At 43.9% G+C, this 15,778-nt stretch overlaps 1 protein-coding gene across 1 annotated transcript in view; it reads left to right on the plus strand.

Annotated features, from left to right (window-relative positions):
- Nucleotides 1–15,778, plus strand: part of PAK5 (p21 (RAC1) activated kinase 5) — a 314,862-nt gene that overhangs the window by 282,124 nt on the left and 16,960 nt on the right. The window contains exons 5-7 of the mRNA XM_030872576.2: nucleotides 6,895–7,386; nucleotides 8,588–8,721; nucleotides 13,233–13,359. Of these exons, the coding sequence (XP_030728436.1) occupies nucleotides 6,895–7,386; nucleotides 8,588–8,721; nucleotides 13,233–13,359 (753 nt within the window). The remainder of the gene's footprint in view (nucleotides 1–6,894; nucleotides 7,387–8,587; nucleotides 8,722–13,232; nucleotides 13,360–15,778) is intronic.

Consider the following 15,778-nt stretch of genomic DNA (forward strand, 5'->3'; position numbering starts at 1 on the left):
AAAAGAATAGACAGTGGAGAAAAGACAGTCTCTTCAATAAGTGGTGCTGGGAAAACTGGACAGCTACATGTAAAAGAGTGAAATTAGAACATTCTCTAACACCATACACAAAAATAAACTCCAAATGGATTAAAGACCTAAATGTAAGGCCGGGTACAAGCATCCTTTTCTTTTTTTATTTTTTTTTTGGCGGTACGCGGGCCTCTCACTGTTGTGGCCTCTCCCATTGCGGAGCACAGGCTCCGGACGCGCAGGCTCAGCGGCCATGGCTCACGGACCCAGCCCCTCCGCGGCATGTGGGATCTTCCCAGACCAGAGCACGAACCCGCGTCCCCTGCATCGGCAGGCAGACTCTCAACCACTGCGCCAGCAGGGAAGCCCCAGCATCCTTTTCTTGATGCATCATGCCAGCCGTGAAGAGTAGACTCTGATAAGGAAGAGCAGTGTCCGGATGTGATTCCTACAGGAAACAGCCTTTTATTTCTGACATTTCTTCAGAGACCAGTTATACATGCTTGTGGGGAATGAATTCAGTTTCACTTAAACTACAGGAGGAGATCCTCCCAGGAGGACACCAGGAGATGATGGCATGTGGCAGCTCCCAGGACACACTTTCAAAAGTAAAAGTCACAGACCCCGCTTGCCCTCACACACTGGCCTTGTGACTAGACTGGGCTTGGCTAATCTGGCTTAATTTAAAGGAAGAATTGAATTATTTAATTTACGCTGACATTCGTCTCCCCACCAACCCAGCACATACACGTGCCAGTTTTCCTTGTGTATGGCACAAATCCAGGGCCTTAGACAAAAATCAGCTGGATGTCAAATATAGCATTTTAATTATAATACAGTGCTGTATATATTATAATTAGGGACACTTTGATTGTTTTAGAAGGTTAATGTATGGGAGTATATATGCTACCAGTACATTGTACATATTCAGTAAATGCTCACTCGTCTTATTACCACTGTAGTTACTATTTATTATTTTCTTTTATATTCCTGCTACTGTGCTAAGCACTTTATATAATAATAACACTACCCAGAATGAATTAGCAGACTGTATGGAACAGTCACTGTTCAAACCCTTTGATTTGTATTCAATTCTTTAGAGTTCACAGTGACCTAAGGAGATAGGTATTATTATCATTTGGTAGGTATTATTATTATTGCTCTCATTTTACCAGTGAGAAAACTGAAGCACAGGAGTTGAAATAACTTGCCCAATGTCGTACAACTTGTAAATGGCAGAAGAAGTTTTCGAGTCCAAAGTCTTTTCTTAAACACCAGGCTGCTCTAGGATTCCCCCAGGTAAGCCTCATAAAAACCCCATGAGGGAGGTGTGATGACCCTCATTGTACAGATGACGAAACTGAGGTTGAGAGAGGCTAAATGATTTTACTCAAGTCATTAGAATCAATATTCAGCCCTCAATATGTCCTTCAAATATGTTCTCTCTGCTCTGCAATCAGGCCAGGGCCCTGGCTTAGCAGGACCCGGGCCCCTGCTGGCTGATGCTAGACTGTCTGAGTGCAGCAGTACAGGAGGCCAGCAGTGTGATCTGGGAGCCAATGGACAGTGCATAACTGAGAATGGTACCATGGCAATTTTCAGGAGGCTGCTGTGTGCAGATCTTGCTCCCTGACTTGTTGAAGAGGCATCTGTCCATGCTGTGCAAGGGACCAGAGGTTCAGACACCTTCCTTCTGCCAGATGACCACCATGTTGCCAGATGCAATGAGCAACATGCCGCATCCAACTTCACTTCTCTGTGGCATTTGATGTGGTTCATCACTCCTTCCTTCTTGAAATACTTTCCTTCCTGGGCTCCAGGACATCCTAGTCCCTTAGTTTCTTTCCTACATCACAGGCCACTCCTTCTCTGCTCCTTTTTGCAAGTTCCTTCTCCTCTTTTTAGTCTCTAGATGTTGTAGTCCTTGGATTTTCTCTTACACATTCAACACCATGGCTTTTAACACCAGCTAAATACTGATGACTCTCAGATTCATGTCTTTAATGTCAACTTTCCCGTGGACTGGAGTCATGTCTAAGTCACCTAAGTGGCATCTCTGCTTGGATGCTTAATAGCTCTCTCAAACTTAATGTGGCCATGATGGAACTCTGGGTTTCACCCCATGTTTTAGTTATCTATTGCTGTGTAACAAATCATCCCCAAACTTAATGGCTTAAAACAACAATGAACATTTATTACCTCAAACAGTTTCTGTGGGTTTCCATGGCTAGCTTAACTAGGTGATTCTGACATTGAGTCTGTCATGAGGTTGCAGTCAAGAGGTCAGCAGGGCTGCAATCATCTGAAGGCTTGACTGGGGCCAGAGGATCACCTCCAAGATGGCGCACATGGCTGTTGGTGGCAGGCTTCAGTTTCTAGCTGGCTCTTGGCAGGAGGACCTCTCTATAGGGTTTGGGGTGTCCTCGTGACATGGCAACTGGAGAAAACCAGAGCAAGCAATCCAAGAGAGAAGACAGAGAAGCCACAATATCTTTTTTTGGCCTCAGAGGACACTTACTATTACTTCCGCCATATTCTTTTGCTCACAGATCAACCTGATACAAAGGGGGAGGAGACTACACAATCATGTCAGGAGGCAGGAATCACTGGGAGCCATCTTGGAGGCTGATTCACAGCTGAGAAGCCTGTTCCTGCCCCTATGCTCCTCATATTATTAAGCGGCTTGCTCCTCAGGATAATATCCTGGGAGTCATCTTTGATTCTTCTCCTTCATATTCAATCCATCAGAAAATTGGATCAGCTCCATCTTCAGACTCTACTCTGGATCCCATTTCTCACCCCATCTACAGCACCCACCCTCATCTCTGCCCATGTTGACTGCAGTAAGCTAACTGGCAACCCTGTTTCCACCCTTGCCACCAAAGCCTCTTCTCCAGCATCCAGAGAGTCAAGTTCATGTCACTGTCCTCTGCTTATCAACCTCCAGTGGCTCCCACTTCCCTCAGCAGCAGCCAGCATCCTTGCCATGGTCTGTATGATCTGCCCCCTCACCACTTCTCTCTCTGTCTTTCCAAACTGCCTCCTCTCTGCACCAGGAGAGCCTCCAGGCTGTTCCTCAAGCCTGTGTGTGCCTCAGAATCCTGCGTGTGCTGTGCCCTCTGCCTGGACTACCCCTGCCCCCCGCAGTCACAGGGCTTGCTCCCTCACTTCAGCCAGGTTTCTGCTCATGTTACACCTCTCAGAAAGGCCTTCCTTGGCCATCCCATGCAAGATGGCACCTTGTTATTCTCAATCCCCTTGTTCTGCTTTATTTTTCTTCATATCACCTATTACTACTGGACCACATACTGTATATTTATTAATTTTCTTGTTTATCATCCATCTCCTTCTCTAGAATGTCAACTCCAGGACAACAGAAATACCATCCATTATGATTATTGCTGGAACTTCCCACAGCACCTGAAATGGTGCCTAGCACATAATAGTTGCTTAGATATTAATCTGTGCACTAAACAAATGAATGAATGGACCACGTGGGAGCAATGAATTCAACTAGAACAGTGCCACCCGATAGAACATTCTGCAATGGTGGAAATATTCTATATGTTCTATAAATATTCTATATCTTGTCCAATGTGGTGACTCTTAAATGCCTAACATGTGACTAATATGAGTGAGGAATGGAATTTTTTATTTTAACTTTTAATTTCTATTGATTTTAATTAAATAGCCACATGTAGCCAGCAACCATCATTTTAGAGCAAATCTGGATCCTTGGAGTGGGCATGTAAATGTCATTCCATGTACATCCTGGTAGAGTGGAAGAGACTTCCTGGGACTCTGTGTTAAGAAGGAGCTGGAGGTCCAATCAACGAATCTTTTTCAAACACCTTCTATGTATCCAACACTCTCGTTATCATCAGGATCTTACACAAAAGAGTGTATTCATCTATTAGCACTTTCTGCTTTGGGCAAGGAGGCAAGGGTGGTATGATGTGGTATATTCACCATCCCTGACCTCAGTCATTCCAGGGGTGACCAGAACTCCTTCTTGACTTTTCCAGAGAGTGATTTCTGGAACTTACACCTAGTGTCATGGCAGCCCCTCACTGGCTTCCCCCACCCCTGCCCTGTGTGTCCTCCCCATCCTATCCACTAAGTTCCCTCAATCCACTCTTCACAATCAGAGTAGAATGTTCTTGCCTTGAATCCTTTTGAGGGCTGAGCAGATTTCTCTTTCATACACACAGCCCTGCAGATTTTGGATTTTCTCGAACATTATACATTTATACTGATTTGTATGTGTTTATCTTATTGTCCAAAAAGCTGCTTTGCACAGGGAGTTAGGTTGTTCCTTTTATGTATTCGGTGAGTCCCCTACATATGAACCTTCAAGTTGTGAACTTTCAAACTTGAACGTGCATCCGTATGTCCAGTCACGTAAGTTAGTTCACATGTCTGCTGTACATTGTCACATGCATACATCCTCTACAAGTGGTTGTGCTTTTGTGTACTGTACTGTACAGTATCTTTATTTCAAGCCCAGGATGTCCAGAAGCAAGTGTAAAAGTAGCAGTGATATAGCTGGTACTGCTAAGAAGCACCAAGCAATAACGATGGAAACAAAAGTGAAAATAATTGAGAGAGTGAAGTGAGGCAAAATAAGATGGTAGACACCGCTAGTTCTTATAACATGAATTGTTTAACCATTGGCATGACTCTGAAGAAGGAGGACAAGATCATGGAACATGTGAAGTCTGCTGTATTGATGATGTCGCCAGTAATATCGAAGAAGTGTGGAAAAGTGGCAGAGGAGATGGAGAAACTTCTCAGTGTGCGGATGCAGGATCACATCAGTGTCGAGTCCTGTTCAGCTTAGTGCTGTTTCAAGAGAAAGCCAAAAGCCTTTATGAAGACTTGAAGAAGAAACACAGTGAAGAATCAGAGGGCGCATCTTTTAATGCCAGCCATGTCTGGTTTCATTGGTTCAAGGCTAGAGCCAACCTTCACAACGTAAAGGCAAGTGGCGAGGCAGCAAGTGCAGATATGGTAGCTGCCTGGGAATTTCCTAAAACACTTTGAGAAATTATTGATGAAGAAGCATATTTCCCCTAGCAGATTTTTAATGTGGATGAGACAGTACTGTACTGGAGAAGGACGCCAGACCAAAGTTACATCAATAAGAAAGAAAAGTTGATGCCAGGTTATAAAGCAGCAAAGGACTGGCTAACTCTGTTGTTTGGTGGCAATGCTTTCAGCAATATGAAGCTGAAGCCTGTCTTAGTTTATCATTCAGAGAACCCAAGAGCCCTTAAAAACATAGCCCAGGGCTCCCTTCCTGTTGTGTGGAAGAGTAACCCCAAATCCTGGGTTACACACGCCATTTTCCAGGACTGATTTTTCCACCACTTTATCCCGGAGGTAGAGAAATCTTGCTTGGAGCAAGATGTCCCATTCAACATTCTTTTGCTTCTCAACAGTGCTCCAGGCTGCCCCCCATTCATGGACGGCTTTCACCCCAACATCAAAGTAGTGCATCTGCCACCAAATTCTATGTCGCTCATCCAACCCATGGACCAGGGAGTTATTGTGATTTTCAAGAAATATATATGTCACACTTTTTGTCAGGCAGTTAAGGCAAGTGATGAATCAGGAACAACCTTGCAACAATTTTGGAAGGACTTTAACATCTACAAGGCCATAAAAAACATTAACTTTGCTTGGCGTGAGGTTACAGCCGTCACCATGAATGGGGTTTGGAAGAGCCTTTGCCCACAGTTTGTTCACGATTTTCATGGATTTGAGAATGTGGATGAGGAGTCCAAAGAGGTTTTCAGCAACTTAGTGACCCTCAGTGAGAAGCTGGAGCTAGATCTGCAAGAGGACAACTTCATTGAACTTCTTGCTGTGCAACATGAGGGGCTTACTAATGAAGACCTTATGGAATTGGAGGCCCAGAGAAAGGACAAAGAGAGACAAGAGGAAGAAGTAACTGAAGAACCGAAGAGTTTCATGCTGCAGGAAATGGCAAGGGGATTTTCTTAATCTGAGGAGGCACTGTTAGTTTTTGAGACACAGGACCCAAACATAGAATGGTACATCAAAGTTGCAGCAGCCGCTCAGAATGCAATCCAGTGCTACCGCATCATCTAAGATGAGAAAAAAGAGCTACTACCCAGACATCACTGGATCGTTTTTTTTTCAAGACGGTAGGTAGAATTGAATCCAGCAAGGAACCAGAACCCGTGTCATCCACATCAGGCGTGAGTGAAATTGCAGCTTGCCCTCCATCTCCTATTGCTGACGATCCTTCAGCTCTACCATCTCCCACCTCCTCTCCCTCCTCCAGTCAGTAACTCTTCTTGCCTGTTCACTTGATCAGCCCCTTTGTGCAAGCTGTTGTACTGTACTATTGTACATTTCAAGGTACTGTACTGTAAGATTAAAAATGTTTATTTTTTGTTTGTTTTTATGTATTATTTGTGTAAAAAGTATTATAAACCTATTACAGTACAGTACTATATAGCCGATTGTGTTAGTTGAGTACCTAGGCTAACTTTTTTGGACTTACAAACAAATTGGACTTATGAACACGATCTCGGAATGGAACTCATTCGTATGTAGGGGACTTACTGTATTGGCGTTTTCCCCTTCATAACTCCTGGGATCACCTCCTACTACTTGCATCCAGGTCTCAGAGTCTACTTCTGGGGATTTTATTAGGGAAGGAGGAAGAAATAGGCAGGATGGAGAGGTCGGAGGGCAGATAAAGGGTGGAAGCGATGCATCCTGGGACCCCACGAGGTAAGCCTCACCCACGAGTGGGTTGTGTAGTAGTGCTCATCATTTGGACCAGCTGTGTGATGGCTATGGTATTCAGATGTAGCGTGTGAATTTCTCCATCTGTGTCTGTCTTCCCAGGTGGATTATGATCGAGCACAGGTGGTCCTCAGCCCTCCACTGTCAGGGTCCGACACCTACCCCAGGGGCCCTGCCAAACTACCTCAAAGTCAAAGCAAAGCAAGCTATTCCTCAAGCAGCCACCAATACCCATCTGGATACCACACAGCCACCCTGTACCACCACCCCTCCCTCCAGACCAGTTCGCAGTACATCTCCACAGCTTCTTACCTGAGCTCTCTCAGCATCTCATCTAGCACCTACCCCCCACCCAGCTGGGGCTCCTCCTCAGACCAGCAGCCCTCCAGGGTGTCCCACGAACAGTTCCGGGCAGCCCTGCAGCTGGTGGTCAGCCCAGGAGACCCCAGAGAATATTTGGACAACTTTATCAAAATCGGGGAAGGGTCAACCGGCATTGTGTGCATCGCCACTGAGAAACACACGGGGAAGCAAGTTGCCGTGAAGAAAATGGACCTCCGAAAACAACAGAGACGAGAGCTGCTTTTTAATGAGGTAGATGGTGTGTTCGGATCATCCTTTACGTCCTACGTAACATTTCTTTCCCATTTCAGAAATAACACATATACATTTTAGGACATTAGAAAACACAGAAAATATAAATACAAAAATAGCATCCCTTTTTCTATGCCTGTATGGCTGCCTCTTTATGAAGTACTTCCTGTGGATCAGCCACTGTGCTAAGCATTGGTCTGGTTTGATTCTCACAATAGGCATAGACAGAAAAATGTTATCTCCATATAGCAATAAGGAAACCTAGCATCAGATTATGTTACTAACCGGGGTCAGTAGGTTCATACAGCTGTAACAATGCAATCAGCTGTGACTTTGGACCCTCTTCCGTGATGGCTTATGTGAAGGCTCCACCCAGCTCCAACTCCCATAGGTGTTCGTTTCTTTTCCACGCTCCCAACCTCACAGAGAGCATGGGGTGAGTGGGATTCAGTTTCTTCCCAGTCCACAGCTCCTGATTTCTGGAACTTATTTCCAAACCACAATGCCAGAACAGACAGGGAAAATATAACTTAAACAACTGTATAATTTATTATTTAGCACTCACTGAAAATATCACCAGAAGCGGCCACAGGATGGCAATTCCTGGATGCTCTCTCCAGCAAGCAGACACAAGTTGGCCTTTTAATGCCTAAGTCATAATGTTTTTACCTTAAAGACTTACCCTTTGTATTCAGCACAAACTCTTTCTGGCTCGACCTAGACCTCCCAAGAAGTTAGATTGGTGTCATGTGGCCCCAGCCCTAATAACTGTTTACTTCAGTCACTTCTGAGACTCACTTACCTTGAGTTGGTGACCCTTTTGCCCAATAGCAGAGTGTGGACAATGTGTTTTAAAAGTAACCTATGGGATATCTGATCACATCCCCCCAAACATTCAACTAAATTCCCTCTTGTGAATGCAAACTCTGCCATGGTTCTGCCTGTTTTTACCCCGTATTCTCCCCCAACCCAGTGTCTTGTTGACCTGCCATTTTCTCTGAATTTGCTAACTTGATCCCCTCTATTCCTCCCAGCTGCTCTCAGTGCTGTCCCTTTGTCTGTAATAGACTTCTGAATACCCCCCCACACACACAATCAGTACTCCCCATCAGTTGAACTCACAGCCCAAATGTAGTCATGAGAAAACAAAAAGTCAAATATCACAGTCCGAAGTCAAACAGTGTCTTTCCATTTTGCCCAGGTTGTGATAATGCGGGATTATCACCATGACAACGTGGTTGACATGTACAACAGCTACCTTGTCAATGATGAGCTCTGGGTTGTCATGGAATTTCTAGAAGGTGGTGCCTTGACAGACATCGTTACTCATACCAGGTAAGTTTCTTTACTATCCAGGCAAGTAGTTCAAGGTGCTTATTATTCTTTTCCAGGGTAAGGCCTAGTAACTATATTTATGAACTCTTCATAAGTAGTTAAGCACTTTGAAGGTAGAGAAACGACTGCCCTTTTTCTCTGTATTCCCAGGTGCCTATCACAATATCATGTATGTATAGTTCATTCACTCAATTCACATTCTCCCTGCCCTCCAGAAATTCATTCGTACTCACTGATTTTAAATCAGCAAGCTGCTGAGAATGGAGTTTCGGTGACAAATAATAGAATTTCCCATCCCTACGTAGATTTCTAAAACTGAGTTTCATTCTCCTAAGTTGCTATACCATTGCTATGTGTTGATACCACCAAGGGTACCTGGGGAAGGCAGGGGCAAGTGAAAGATCAAAATTTTATGTCATAATAACAAACTACATAAGAGAGAGAGAGATTCTTCAAATCTGTTTTTAAATCATCTTGCAAGTAACAATGGTTGCTTGCCACTGTTGCCTCAGCTACTTGCTTCTCTGATGTGTCAGTTGTGGTCATTTCATCAAGTATTTATTAATCACTTTTTATGTGCCAGGCTCTTTCCTAAGTGCTGGGGCTACAAAAGATACAAATGAATAAGGCTCAGATACACCCTTCCAAGGAAGTCTCAGATTAGACATAAATACATTATAACACCTGTGCAGAATTAGAATTATATAAGTAGCATAGAAGAATACCTGAATATCTCTATAAGAGAGTCAAGAAGGATTTCCAATATATGGTGGTGTCCAGGATGGGTTTTGAGAGATGCATCAGAGTTTACTAAGAAGGCAAGTGGGAAGAAAAGGACATTGAAGGCAAATGAAAGAGTATGTGCTAAGACAGTGCTTCTAAAATTTTAATATGCATACAAATTACCTGTGGTTCTTATTAAAATGCAGATCCTGATTCAATGGGGGGAGGCATAATACTCTGCATTCTAAGGAACCCCCAGGCGATGTTAATGCTGTTAGTTCATGGACCGCGCTGGAAAAGCAAGGTTCAAAGGAACAGACGTGTAAAAAAATCATGTTACATTTGGGAAACTTTAAGTTTGCTCTGCTGGTAAATAAAATACCAAAGATTTGAGAAGATTGTCATGAAGGAGCTACATTGGGTATTAGCTGATGTCACTGAAATGGCATCCAAATCATAAGTGAATCCAGTTGAGCGACAATAGGTGGAAAGCAAGGTAGCAAGAAAGTGTTCAGAAACCCGTAAGAGATCAAAGGTGCTGCTTTTTCTCCACTAAAATGAGGCAGTGTTTCAATCATGACTCCCTATAGCTCTGAGTCTGCGGTAGACCATCTAAAAACAAAAGGACATAAGGGAAGACACCAAATGTTTATCACCAACATTTCAGCTGGCAGATTCCTATCGGTATAGCCATACAACCACCATATCTATCTATCTATCTATCTAATCATCTTAAATTGTAGCAACAAGTATACTGAAGAGACCTACGAATAAGACAAATGTGACTTACATATAAAACAATTAATAAAAATATGTCCAAGGGAGGGGCTTTTTTCTTGCCTCAGAGAGCATCAGAAAACTACAGCTCTCACTTTGTCAAGTTCTTATTTTGTATCCGTGGGATTCACTGAAGAGCCAGCCTCTCTAGAATCCATTGTGTTTTCTAATTCTCTCCATCTAGTTTTGTCGATGGATTTCCCCTTGAAGGCAGAGTAGCTCCAGAGAGCAAGAAGCAATAGTGTGTCAAGGAATACCATGGATATTTAGAATTTGAAATCCTTAAGCTGGTAGTTCAGAGAGTTTCCTATAGTAGATATTCAATAAGTACTTCATTGAATGATTGATTGATTGGTTGATAAAACATTTAACTGCTTGCCACTCAAAGTGTGGTCTGGGGACCAGCAGCATCAACATCCCCTAAGAGCTTGTTAGAAATACAGCATCTCAGGCTCTACCCAGATGAACTAAAAGAATCCATGATCTAGTCAGATGCTCAGGAGTTTCTTTTTTTTTTAATTTATTTATTTTATTTATTTATTTTTTGCTGTGTTGAGTTTTTGTTGCTGTGCACGGGCTTTCTCTAGTTGTGGCGAGCGGGGGCTACTCTTCATTGCGGTGCCCGTGCTTCTCATTGTGGTGGCTTCCCTTGTTGCAGAGCATGGGCTCTAGGAACACGGGCTTCAGTAGTTGTGGCGGGTAGCCTCAGTAGTTGTGGCACATGGGCTCTAGAGCACAGGCTCAGTAGTTGTGGTGCATGGGCTTAGTTGCTCCACGGCATGTGGGATCTTCCCGGACCAGGGAGCGAACGTATGTCCCCTGCATTGGCAGGTGGATTCTTAACCACTGCACTACCAGGGAAGTCCCCTCAGGAGTTTCTTATACATACTAAAGTTTTAGCCCTATCTAGCATCTTGTTAAATCATATCCTACTTATATCAAGGAAACAGTTCTAGAAGGGAAAGGAAAGTACCAAGCTCTGTCAGGTTCTTGATTAACTCATGTAACCTTCACACATCTCTATAAGGTAGGTGTTGATGTGCCTGTCTGTTAGAGGATGAGGCTATGACTCATAGAGGCAAAAAGTATCTTTCTCAAGATCACGTATTTAATAATTGGCAGAGCCAGGATTTGAATTTGGAGTTGACTCCAAAACTGAGGTGTTTTTATCCCCACCTGACTTCCTCCCTGTTGAAGTAGGAAAGCACCAGGCTTTCTACAGTGGGCCATGTCCATTTCAAAGTCATTGAATTAAGAGTCAGTAGCATTTGTTATAAACTCCAGGGGATTTTTCAGTTTGTGATTGGGGGCTCAGAGTCAATTAATTTTTGTTACCTTTGACCTGTGAAAAATCTTTATGCCTGCTCCAAATAACTCAAATCTCATTGAATCCAAGAAAAATAGATTTTATTTTATTAAAGATGATAATTCTTGGTCCTGAATTAATTTTAAGATGTAGTTGGACTTGTCCCTGTGGCTGATGCTCTAAACTTCTCAGGAGTGTGCTTTGGGCAGATGTGAAAATTGTCATCTGAAAACAATCCAGCATAATGACCAGCCCACTTACCACAAAACCAAGAACACAGAAGTTGTAGGTTTCCACTCTGTTTCAGACACCTGCCTTCCTATGAGGCCAATTCATTGCGGTGGTAGGAATCCTCTTCAAAGAGAAGGGCATGTTTCTTCATACTCATCCACTTTGTACCTTTGACATTCTCCTGATTGGTTATCTCCTTGGATTTTATTTTGAACCCTAGTTTTACTCAGCTGGGGTTTGTTGGCATCAACAAGACTGAAACGCAGATTCAAGGCCATCTATTTACTTGTCCTGCTGAGCTAAAAGTTACCTGGGATTATTTCCCAAGTCAATTCTTAAATTTGGACTCTGGTCAGTTACGAAGTGTGTCTCCTGATAGCCTCCTCTGTTTGCCTGATAGTTTGTTTTAGGAGGTCTTTCACATTTGCTACCTCTACCTTTGCTAATTTGGGCCTCTCAATATCTCCGTGAGAGGGAGGAAGTTTCATGCCTAGATGAGTTAGGCAGATGCCTAAATGGGTCATTTTGAGGGCACTGAGGGACTCCATTCTCCACATCATTCTTCCCACCTGGGTTCTTCAGTGGCTGAAAATCCATTCTTTTGAGTTACAATTGCTGCATGATACAGTGGGGAAAATGGAAAAGCATGGGTTTTGAACTCATAGAAGGTGGGGTTTGAATCATGATCTGGTTACCTTCTGAGCTATATAACCTTGGGCAGGTAACCTGACCTCAGTCTCCTCTGAAACCAGAAATACCTTCTTCGGAGGGTGCAGCCATGAAATGGGGGAGCATATCTAGTGTTGTGCTTGCCTTTCTCATTCCCATGGTCTATTTATTAGGGTATCACGCATTCACAGTTGGTTATTAGTAACTAACTAGGCCCAATTTCCTTCTTGGCAGAGGGACCTGGAGTAACAGAAGCTTCCAGCTCCTGGAGGAGGGAGAGGAAGGGCTGGTGAGAGGCAGGGCAAGTCCCAGAGGGGGATCTTAGAGATCTAAAGACCACTTTGCCTGAGTCCAACCTTGAAGAGAACCATGGCCTTGCCCACTTCCAAGATGAGGAAAAAGAAACCCGAGGAAGTTAAAGGACTTCCTCAAGGTCATCTAGCAGCCCCTCCTGGAACTTTGGCGTCATTCAGTGTGCACTCTCTGTAGGACCCTGGAGGTTTGTCAGTACCTGGGGAATTACCGATAAGAGTCCAAGGAAGTGCATTTGCACTGATGACCCAAAAGCCAGCCAATGGGGGTCTCTTTACTTTAGCTTATACTGAGCCGCTATCATCCTCAATGCCAGGCCTTAGGTTCTGGGAATCAGGTCCCAAAGACTTCCTTTTCCTTTCCCATAGATTTTTGAGACATGGGCTGGAGAGCATGGACTGGTTCTCTAGAACACAAGGGAGCCACCTCTCTTGATCATTTCAAAGATGGTCTTAAGCCTGACCTTTCTCCTTCAATGTGATTTCCTTTCTAGAATGAATGAAGAACAAATAGCTACCGTCTGTCTGTCGGTTCTAAGGGCTCTTTCCTACCTGCACAACCAAGGAGTGATTCACAGGGACATAAAGAGTGACTCCATCCTGCTGACAAGTGATGGCCGGGTAAGATTTTCATGTTGGGTCCCTCCCTGGTTTACCTTGTCATTTCACCTGTCACAGATATTATATTCCTAAGAACACTTTCTCGGAATTCTAATTTTCCTTAGTCGCAAGTCACCCACTCCCCTTCCCAGGAGGCTTTTGAAGAAGAAATTACCATCCTCTGTGTCATCCTGTCATTTAGAACTATCTGTGAGCTGAATTTGACAGATAATTTTCTGCCTTAACAGTAAGTGCAGGAAGTAATAGAAACTATAGAAATTTCTTTTATTTTTCTGCCACATTCTTATTTTCATTGGTGGAGAGAAAATGACTTTTCTAGGACTGTGTCCACTCTGTTCGTGTGACTACGCATGTCTGCAGTATCTCTCAGAGTCCCTGCAGGAAACAGATGACAAATTCCAGTGCTTTGAGGAGAGTTTAATAAAGGTGTGGGCAGATGAGATGTAGAAAAGCCAAAAGGAACTTTCATGAGGACCAGCATAGGTGTCTAGAATGGAACACCACTCCTCTTATTACCCCATGACTGAAGAGGTGAGGTGCAGAACTAGTTACTGGAATCTTGAAATAGAGATTGTTGTGTGAAGAGGGCTACCTGGCAGGAGCTCTGATCTTTAGTGGAAACCAGACCATAGTGAACCTGCTGGATGGGAACTGGGCCAATTAAGTACCCGAACCTCACTCTGCTCCTTCCTTCCAGTCTCCTACTGGTGCTCCCCATTGACTGAGTCCAATCAGAAGCCATCAATGGTCAATACAGGTTGGCCTCCCAGGGCTCAGGGCTCCCAGATCTGAAAGGACAAACAGAAGATATCCATCACACTAGTGTATCCCCAGGCCCAGATATCTGCAGTTCCCATCATTGCAGCCTGCTCAGGGGATTCACTTGAAACTCATCAGCCACACCAGATAGAATACAACAGCCAAGGAATGCATGAGTTGACATTGCCAGGAAGGCTTAGTTAGATGGAAGAATTTTGAAGCATAGATTTTTTCCCGCCTATTTAGACGCTTTTAATCTTCCTGAAACTCCCAGCAGATGTAATAGCCTTGTGATGAGTGGAGCCAGCTGTCCCTTTAATGCACCTGTCTTTTACCACCTAGCATCCTCAGTCACGTGGAAAATGTTCACGTCACATCAGAATTTGCCCAGGAATGATCAGAGGGTAACCAGAAGAAACTACCCAAGAACTTTGGCTTTTCTTCTTTTATTTTAAAAAGATTGTCAATTTTATTGTGGAAACTTCAGCAAATTCAGAAAAGTATAAAGAATAAAATAAAAATCACCCATGGGGCTTCCCTGGTGGCGCAGTGGTTGAGAGTCTGCCTGCTAATTCAGGGGACACAGGTTCGAGCCCTGGTCTGGGAGGATCCCACATGGTGCGGAGCAACTAGGCCCATGAGCCACAATTACTAAGCATGCGTGTCTGGAGCCTGTGCTCCGCAACAACAAGAGAGGCCGCGAGAGTGAGAGGCCCGTGCACCGCGATGAGGAGTGGCCCCCGCTCGCCACAACTAGAGAAAGCCCTCGCACAGAAACAAAGACCCAACACGGCCATAAATAAATAAATAAATAAATAAGCCAAGCATCTGAAGCCCTTAAAAAAAAATCACCCATAATCCCATTTCCTAAATATATATATATATATATATATATATATATATGAACATACACACACACATAATTTACCAACTTAGTATTATGATTAATGGGCAGTTTTAAGTCCTGCTTTCTGCATTACTCTGGCTGAACTTTTTTTAAGAGCGTACAGGAGTATGTATCAGTCAGTTTTTGCTACACAACAAACCACTCAATACTTAGTGGCTTAAACCCAGAACCATTTATTTGCTCACAATTCTGTGAGTCGACTTTTGCACTGACCTCAGCTGGGACAGCTTACCTCTGCTCCACGTGACATCAGCTGAGCTCACTCTTGCATTTGTGGTCAGTTTGGGGTTGACAGCCTCACTAATTAGCCTGGTGGTTGGTTGGATCTCAGCAGTGGTAGTGGAGGTAACTGGGCCTAGATGAAAGGGGTGGGGAAATAACACCATAAGCACCACTGCCTCTTGATGGGAGAAGATGCAAAGTTGCATCCAAAGGCATGTGGATACAGAGAGGGGAAGACCATGTGGCCATTTTGCAGCATCTCCCATAGAGCAGGGGAGCTATAGGAAAAGGGCTAGAACTCTCTCCTGGCCTGACTCAGAAAAGCACCAGGGCAAGGTCCCATGGCCTCAGAACTGAGCATTGCTGAGCATTGAACTGGTCCACACATTGGCTCTGGGGACTGGAGCTTACAGGAAAAAAAAATCAGGACAGTTCCTGCCAGGCTTTCTTTCCTTGTTTTTAGAGATTGAGGGTGTAGGCTCACCCTTGTTGTGAGTACCTGTCAGATGTCAAAATCAGATGTGAGACAAA

Source organism: Globicephala melas, chromosome 15 (genome assembly GCF_963455315.2).
Source record: "Globicephala melas chromosome 15, mGloMel1.2, whole genome shotgun sequence".
Taxonomy (NCBI): Eukaryota; Metazoa; Chordata; class Mammalia; order Artiodactyla; family Delphinidae; genus Globicephala; species Globicephala melas.